The following is a 9,557-nucleotide window of genomic DNA, read 5'->3' as shown; positions in this document are numbered from 1 at the left end:
TTCTAAAAAGAATTTTCCTTTTCTTCACTAGAGCTAATAATCAATAAGCCTTGGTATCCCATTCAGCTATTACATTTTTTCAACTGTGTATTCCTATAACCCTATTGAACTACAATTACATGTAGCAGGCACAAATTGCATAATAAATATGTCCTCAGCAATCAAAAACAAAAATATATCATACAGATAAAGCTTACCAACTATTAGCAAAGAAACAAAAGAACCTACAGACTCGACTCATAGAATTGGGATGAAAGAAAGATCCTTCAATCATAAGATGGCGCAAGGCATTCATCCACCATATCCACAAGGTTTGGGTTTTCAAGTGCAGCAGCTACACGTTCTTTATCATTTAGTTGTTTGTTAACTGCAGCTTCAGTAGCATGAGATCCGGGTGCCACCCTGATGTCCACCTAACCAAAATTTAAATAACATCATCAAGTCAAGCATAATCAATATATTAACAGTAAATGAGTTTCAAACCTTAGTTGAATCTTTCATGCTATCTGTAATTATGTGGAATGTTTCTCTGTATTAAAAATATGGAGGCAGAAGTAGATTGACGATATATACTATTGCACAATTAGTTAACAATAGAAAATGTAATAGACTAGATAATAACAAAGTATGGAACTGTGGAATATGGTTGAGATGCCATACAGAGATGCTAGCAAATGTAGATACTTGCTCAAGTAACAAATTTACCAGTGATAGAATATGTTCCTATAATTCCAAAAAAAAGAAAAGAATATGTTCCTATCAAAGTAAATCTCACAAAGTAGCACCATTTCAACTTAATAGAGAATTAGTGGCAAAAGAGGATTGGCTTAGAGGTAGTCTAACCGAAGTCTAAACTCTAGATATTATTATAAATGACTTCATAGTTCCAGCCTAGGTTCCAAGTTTTAGCTAGAGCTCTCTTCCTTCTTAATATCTTGGGAATTGTTTGTTTTCTCAGATGCTTTGAGTTTCAGTTCATGGATTCCTTGAAGGTCAATCTGTCTTTATCTGATAATCAAAGACTGATATTGGGGTGAACGGAGGTAGGATATAAAGGCAAGGATTAGAAGTGGTCTGGCTTGCTGGCTACTGTTTACAGAACAAAGTAGTTTCTTTTGCCCAATCAACCTTCACAAGCGGCCAATATGCTGTGGTTTAAAAAATCCTATGTGGCTTCATTTAATTTCTTTCTATCATTTATTTTTGACACGTTATTTCTTTCTATCATGAAATATATAATAAATACTCTTTGTTATCTTTACACTATCAAACTCAATATATTAAAATTGGAGAATTGGCCTTTTTGCCACCGCCAACCATGAATCCTAACTTTTGTATGATCATAGCTTCCCCACAAGAAACCAAAAATAATAAGAGAAATACAATATTATAACTTTTCTCTGTAATCCGTGTCTATTTTTATTTCTTTCTTTATTTGCTCCACTTCTTTGGAGCTAAGAATATGTGAAGCCTCATTTATTGAGGAGAAGTAGCTTGAGGTGAATGAGGAAAAGGCTAAATGGTCATGCAATAAATCGGTTATTGTACTAATTGGCTACCAAACTGATATAGCAATGCAACTTTGTTGAATTTAAGTAGCTAAGGAGAACACTTGCAGTAACTCCAGAGTTGCAGGAAATTTGGGGATTTAAGATTGGAATTGGAATTTAGGATTCTAGGAAATTTGGGGATTTAAGATTTGAGTTGAAATTTCAGATTCTAGGATATTTGGGGATTTAATATTTAGAATTTTAAATTGTTGGCAAATCTGGTAGAGAACTTTGAGATTTTCATGTGATCCCAACTGTGTGGTGTGTGGAAGTTAGAGATTAATATGTTTTCAAAAAATTTAGAGAGTAAAAACTAAACTGTGTTTGCCAGTTTGGTTCTGTCTAGTTTTGTGAACTGTGGTGCACCATAGGGATTTACAGCTAAGGAACTGTGTAATAGAGCATAAGTTTGGTTTATAAACTGTCCATTACAGTTCTTTTTTTTTTATGCCGTTCTATTCAGTTCAGTTTGTTTCTTTGGTTTTTTATGAACAGCCTTAGCTGTCATGGATGGGTCATGGGAGTAATCAGGCACTGTGCAAGGCATAAGGGTATTCATGACAAGAGCTAAGTGAATTATGTATGCTGTCATAGGTTATTTAGTTGTCTGTGTCTATACTGGTTGGTTATTGATGTCGTAATTTTGGTGTTTTCCTGTGCATTGGCAGTGACTGAGTAACATTCTATTCTTTGCACATCTTGTGCATGGTGGATCTGTGTCTATCAATGTTATTTGTCTCTTTTGAATAACTGATATTCTTTTTTAAGGGGATATTCTGTTGCAGCTATTGTTACTGTTTTAGGAGGATTTCTGATCCTCCTGAACCTTTTATTTTCCTCTCTCGGTGAGTTGTAAAGATCAAAAACAACAAATTTACACCCATAAGAAAAAAGCTGTGCTGCCTCACCCACGATATACATCCCATGTATTTAATATTGAGTTCCATAAGGACCCAGAACACTATTCATGCAATAGTAAAGTCATAACTCAAACTCTCTTTTGTGTTATGTCATAAATCATCCTTACAAATGATCAATTCATCACTTTTATAACTAAAAATAAATCTCTCTCTAAAACTATATGAAACAATTCACAAGTGAAACAAGTGTCATGACTCACATTCAAACACATCCTCTTATGCAACAAAACAATCCCTCTATTAGTAAACTAAATAACATCATTGAACAAAACTTAGCAAAAAGAACCAAAAATGTTACCTTGTAACGCGAAGGCAAACTTCTCAAGAGCTTGACCCGTAAGCAAAGACCTATAACCGTTGCCATACTACAATGTTCCACTGTTGGAGTAAACGTAACCCTGAATCAAAATCATTCAATAACACAACCACATTAATCACACCAAGTATAAACACAAATTCAATAAACCAAATGCTTGAATCTAAATATAAAAAACAGTACCTAACATAACTATTTTTATCGTCGACTTCAACTGCTTCCTCGGTTATCACCTTGAGTTCTTCCAAAGAGTAAGGATGCTCAGGATCCTTGATATCTCTTATATGATGTGAGAATCATTAAGGATATATAACAGTTAATAAATCAATTTTGCATAATTTTGTAAGCAGAGAAATTCGATGAAAGTATAAAAAGGATATCGAAAATCTCGAGTTGATCGATTGGTTCGACTGTGTATTCATCGGCGGGAAGGGATTGAGTAGAACGTTGTTGACGCTGCTTCTTTTCGTAAATGACAGGGTTTGCGTTGATTAATCCAGAAACCATTTTTGGAATGCTGAAATTAGGTCAAAAAATTGAAATTCAGTTCCAATGAATGATTACGCAGGGGTTTCAACTTTCAATGAAATATATAAAGAATTAGATACATGAATTATTAAAAAAAATGAATAAATTGATACATAAATGAAAAGATTACGGGGAAACAGGTGGAAATTTGCAACGGAGAAATTGTGGAAAAGGTACCTGGAGATGAGAAAAGGAAGAAGTTGGTTGGTGGAGAAATTCCTTCCTTGTAAGATGTGGCTGCCGGTAAGGTTTAGGGCGCGGTGGCTGTAAGTGTAAGGAGGCAGCAGCGGCTCTAAGGGCGTAGGATGTTTTTTCTTTCAAGATTTTATGGCTATCGGTAACACATAATTTTGAGTTTAGAGTTTATTCTTATAATTATAAAATCATCCATAATTTATGCATGTTTAATAATCATCTTTATAGTTTATTTTATTAGTTTATAATTTTTTTTTATACTATCTAAAATAGTGTTTTATTTATAGTTTATCATTTTTTTAATTATTTTAATAAAAATTTATTTTTGTTTTTTATATAATTTATTTTAATTTAAAATAAAATAATTATGGATTAAATCTTTTATATAATTTTATATTTATAAGTTAGTTGAATTGGTAATTTTATCAAACACCTTAGTTAACTTATAAATTTTCAGTCGCAATCATCAGTCATAGGTTATAAGTTATCAGCTAACTTATCAGTCAACCACTATTTTTACCAAACTTATGTTGTGACTCACACATCTCAAAACCCGAAATTGCCCTCAAATTTTTTCAGAGATGTATCTTTGAACGCACCTTATATCACATCATCCTTCGTAAATCAGGCAATAACTTTATTTTAGTCGAAAAATTAATTCGGAGATTCATCTCCGAATTAATTTTTTGTGCATTTTTAACTATTTTAACGCAACCACCCCCATTTTTACCAAAAATTACTTCGGAGATCCATTTCTGAAAACATTTCTAAGTCCACTTTTAGCTATTTAAACGTATGTATTTTGTATATTATGGGGGTATTTTTGGAGATTCATCAATGAATTTACCCATAAAATTTTCGCCCACTCATTTGCGCTTATTTTATGTGAAAATGATGCGTGCGGAGATGCATCTCTAAAAACTTGAGGCTTTTAAGTTTTGCCGAGAGTTTGAGAGAACATATAAGAATGGGAAAAGAAATTGCCAACATATTAAAACTATTGAACCACATCTTTTAAAAATTAGATCGGTCATCAAATTGGTGAGGATAATGGGTCATTGGTTCATTGATCAAATCACTGGGTCACTGGTCGAACCGCGTGACTAAACCAAATTAAATTGGATAATTCGGTTGAATAAATCGGTCTTTATAACTAGGGATAGGAATAGGCTATGCTCTATAAGGCCTGAGCTTGACCTACAATAAACTTACAAGGCCTGAGCCTGGCCTATGGCCTACTATAGGCTCTTTTTTCAGCCTGACCTGGCCTTTTAAAAAGTCTGGTCTGTGCTTAAAGCCTATTTAAAAGCCTCTTTCTCATTAAGGTTTTTAATTAAGTCGTATTATTTAAGAAGCATTATGAGTCGGCCTATATATGGATAATTAGGTCAGTATATTTAACATTTTTTCTAATATATATATGTATATATAGACCAACTTATTTAATATTTTTTCTAATATATATATATATATATATATATATATATATATATATATATATATATATATATATATATATATATATATATATATATATATGTCAATCTATTTTAAGACCTAAATAAGGAGATTTTATTTTGAAAATTGTGTATTGAATTAATTACAAATATATAATTAATTTTATTTTTTATTTTATTCAAAATAATTTTCTAAATGTAGGTTTTTTAACATGTGCCTTAAGGGCACATGTTAACATTATCCTTTTAATATATATGAAAATATAGGTCAACCTATAAGGCTTCATAGACTTTTTTAATAGCCTAGGTCTGACCTATGTAATTAAATAGGATTTTAAAAAAGCTTAAGCCTGATCTTTTTATCAAATAGGTTTGATATGGCCTGACCTTAAATAATGCTACAGGTTCCTGTAGGCCGGTCTAACTTATTCCAATCCCTATTTATAACAAAATTATATATTTATAAAATTGGTCAAAATAGAATGATTAAGTGTCTAAAAAAATATCACGACACCTACAAAATTTCAAAATATTCATTATTTAAATTTAAATTTAAAATATAATCATAACTCCCAACAAAATAATAGAAAATATAAATTTAAATAAATTTTGAACGAAGTCTACATTACAATCAAGCAAAAGTTATTTTAAATAATTTTTGAATAAAATCTATTTTTATTTTTATTTTATTTTTAAAAAAATTATCAAAATAACATCGTTTTGTCGGGAAAAACACATGCATTTGACTTGTTGGTTTTCCAAAATCGTCCGTTCATCGATTTTTATCGATTTTAATTGCTTTTGGCCAGCTAGAGCTGTTCGCGATGCGGTTTGGGCGATTTTGACGAAAAAAGTCATCCGAACCGCAAGATAAAAAATCGTGCGGTTTGATTTGGTTCGGTTGGCTTTTAAAAAAATCCGAACCAAACCAAAGCAAACTAATGCGGTTTGGTTCAGTTCGGTTGGTTCGGTTTTTTACAAATATTTTATTGAACCATACATAGATGACAACATAACTTTGTATTTAGACCTTCATACACTATCAAATGACAACAAAACTCGTCATATTTTGACAACAACTTTCTATTTAATATCTAAAAATTAAATTAGACAAAAGTAGAATAATAAATATAAAATAATAGTATAAAACAATATAAAAATTATTAGAATGAAAAAAATATAAGAGACGAGAGATTAGTGAAGGTGAAAAAGAAAAAACAAAAGAGTTGAGAGATTGGAGAAGAAGATGTGCGATAAAAACGAAACTGAAATAGGGAATATTTGCATAAAAATAATAAGGTGAAAAAGAAAGAATATAAGAGAGTAGAGATTATAGAAAAAAAAAGGGAAGATGTATGTGGCAAAGAATGCGCGATAATGCTATTAGAGATTTGAGAAGATTGAGACTAAAATCATATGTGTAAGGATGAGAAAATTGTTCGTAATCATAAGGCTAAGGTGTAATAGATTTAAGTTTGAGTTGGATGTGAATTAAGTAAAAGTTAGGTTGTAACATAATCGGTGTGATTCAGTTTGGTTCGGTTTACAAAATACAAACCGCAAATCGAACCGTGCGGTTTTGTTAAAAAATGACCCAAACTAATCCGAACCAAATGCAGTTTTTTGCGGTTTCGATTTGTTTTGGTTTGATTTGCGGTTTTCTATTAAATTGGTTTGGTTTTGAACACCCCTACGTCCGTCTAATATGTTATGTCTAATTTTTAAAATATTAAATGAAAACAATTTAAATTTTTTATTTATTATTTTAAAAACACGACTAATACATTTCATTGATTAAAAAAATTAGAATTAAAGTTATACAAGACTATGCAATTGATTAAAAATCTTGCTAATGCTTGTCTCCTAGCATATTTTAGATGTGGCAAATAATTATCTATAAATTTTGAGTCAACCTTAAAATATACGGATATGGATTGTCTAACGTTCTGGCGCGAACGTTACTCTACCTTTCAGCATTTGTAGGCGGTTGGATAAATCTGATGCCTAAAAAAGTGCCACCTATGTGTTCTTTTGTAATTATTAAAAATGACAAAATCACATAGAAACCATGGTTGTGATTCTTCTCTCTATGCCAACATCACCGTCAACCATGCCAACACTATTGTATCATTACTGACTAAGAACGCCATCACTGTTAACTTTGTGTATCTCCTTCGAGTTGCAAGTTTTCTTATCTTCTCCGAGTTCATGAACCCAGGCCAATAATCTCAAACTCATATTTTAGAAAAACAGAGGAAACAAACCCAAAAACTTGTTAACTTCTCCGTCGTGGTTCTTCCATTGTTGTCCGGCACCGTCAACATTAACACATGCTCTATTACCGATGCCGCCACCGTTTGAGTTTGACGATGATGCAATGATAATGTGTTGCAGGTAGTTTAACGGTGTCGCTGTTTGAGTTGGACTACGATGCGGCAGTGGAAAAGTTTCGGTGACAGAGCGGTCTCGGGAAGCAAGGCGGTGGAGTCTGCAACATCTTGTCCACTGAGGAGAAATGACCCACACCCTTTTTTGTGCATTATTTTTGAAAGATAAAAAAGTAAAAGAGAAGAACACGTGGCAAGTCAAGCATCTTTGGATAAATCTAATGGATGAAAAAATGTGAAAGTCATTCTAACTTTCCCGCTAGAAAGTTAGACAATCTATTCCGAAAATATACATTATGTATCTAGCTCACGCATTTGAGAGATACTAGTAGCGTGTAGGGTAAGTGCATTTGATCGGTTAAAATTGAGACATTGGAGGAGACGGTTTTTTTTTTACACTTGTTGAATGCAGAAAATAATCATGATATTTGATATAATGTAAGGCAAGAGATTGAACAGTCATACATTTTGAAAATTTCTTTAGCCACCTCCTATCCTTCTTGGTCACCTCTGGAGAATTTACGAAAATACCCCTTGTTTCGGAAGTTCATTTCCGAAAACGTACTTTTATTGGAAAAAAAGGTGTTTTCGGAAATGAATCTCCGAAATGTTGAATATTTTAATGAAAAATATTGACTTCGGAGATGCATCTCCGAAATAAGGTTAATTTTCAGAAAATTGGTGAATTCGGAAGTTCATCTCCGAATTCACCCCCCTTGGAGGAATTCGAAAATAAACTTCCAAAATAAGGTCTGGACAGAAGAAAAATAACAAACAAGAACGATTCGCTTTATTTAATTGGATGAAGATTACATCGATCACATTACATAAGATTAAAGTTACATATTGTTAAACACGGGTAGGTGAGGATGAGTCAACATTTTGATAACGTCGGCCCCCGATCTTTGAAGTTTCGCGTCCAACTCTATCGGACCCTTCGAAGAAAATCGGTCGAACATTGTCCACAAAACCGCTAAATCTTCGTCGTTCTTGATCTCAAAAGGTGTGAATTCAATGCCTCCCTCGTCGTTAAGCGATGGCGAGCGGTACTCGAGCTTGACAACCTTTCGATTTTCGGGATATTGCAATAGCGTGTGGAGCGACGTTATCAACTCCGCAAATGGCGTGTCGCGCGAGAAGCGAAATTGGAACGGCATCGGGTAGCCGGTGGTGAAGTAGACGAATGCTAGGTGGGGGTAGGTTTGTGTCATTTGTGTTTCCGAACCATCGCAGGTTTCAGCAGAAAATTCATCAATCAATGTAGTGAAATAGGGGATGAAACGGGAGATGTTTACCTCAAATTGTAGCTTTCTATGCTCCCTTTAACGTGATCAACGGTTTGAAACTTGATTTTGAGACGAAAAATGGATGGAGGTTGATTGAGTTTTGGAGAGGGTTTGGAGAAGTTTTGGAGAAAAAATGATGAAATAGTGAAGGAGGGAAAATTGTATATGCAGGAATATTTTCGGAAATGAACTTCCGAAATATTCACAGTTTTGAATTTTTTTTGACTTCGGAAATGCATCTCCGAAAACATCACTTTTTTGGTGTTTTCGGAGATTCATTTCCGAAAAGTATGAAAATTCAAAAAAAAAATTAACTTCGGAGATGCATCTCCGAAACAGGGGTAATTGGGGGATTTCGCTGGGGGTGACCCCCATAGGAAGGTGGGTAAAGAAAAATTCTAAATTTTTGTTCCCAATTTATGGCCATTTTTTTTCTCAAACATAAATTATAAAAAAATATTAAATATCATTTTTTTACTTTTTTTTCATTATTTAATATTTGAATTCTTAAATATAATATTAATATTTTATATATCAATAAAAATTATATTATTTGTATTCGTTTTATCAACATATCAAACAAAGTAGAGAACAAAAAATCTCTATTTATCATTTTTCTTCTTTTTTATTATTATTATTTAATATTTTGATTCATAAGTATCAGTATTTTATATATTAATAAAAAATAGTATAGTAAAAATTAAATTATTTTGTCTGCATAAACATATTAATAAAAGTAGAGTAAAAAAAATTATCTTTTTTTTTTTACTTATTATTTAATATTTGAGTTAAATATAGTTTTGAATATAGTTTTGATCTCTCTAAATATTTCAATTTTATTTTTAATCCTTCAAAAATATTTCTTTAAAGAATGGGCCTTCTAAAATTTTCTATCCACACTTTTGGTACCTCATGTCA

The 9,557-nt window shown here is 32.2% G+C and overlaps 1 protein-coding gene across 1 annotated transcript; it reads right to left on the bottom strand.

Annotated features, from left to right (window-relative positions):
• LOC131651814 (protein AE7-like) lies at positions 1–3,673 on the bottom strand. The gene is made up of 5 exons (XM_058921518.1): positions 3,492–3,673; positions 3,167–3,303; positions 2,970–3,075; positions 2,769–2,868; positions 1–413 (listed from the first exon to the last, which is right to left on the bottom strand). Exons 2-5 carry the CDS (start codon positions 3,291–3,293, stop codon positions 267–269), a joined length of 480 nt encoding a protein of 159 aa, XP_058777501.1. The 5' UTR covers positions 3,294–3,303; positions 3,492–3,673; the 3' UTR covers positions 1–266.
• Positions 3,674–9,557: the final 5,884 nt, after the last annotated feature.

This window comes from Vicia villosa, linkage group LG2 (genome assembly GCF_029867415.1).
Source record: "Vicia villosa cultivar HV-30 ecotype Madison, WI linkage group LG2, Vvil1.0, whole genome shotgun sequence".
Lineage (NCBI taxonomy): Eukaryota > Viridiplantae > Streptophyta > Magnoliopsida > Fabales > Fabaceae > Vicia > Vicia villosa.
This window is presented reverse-complemented; position numbering and strand designations above follow the sequence as displayed.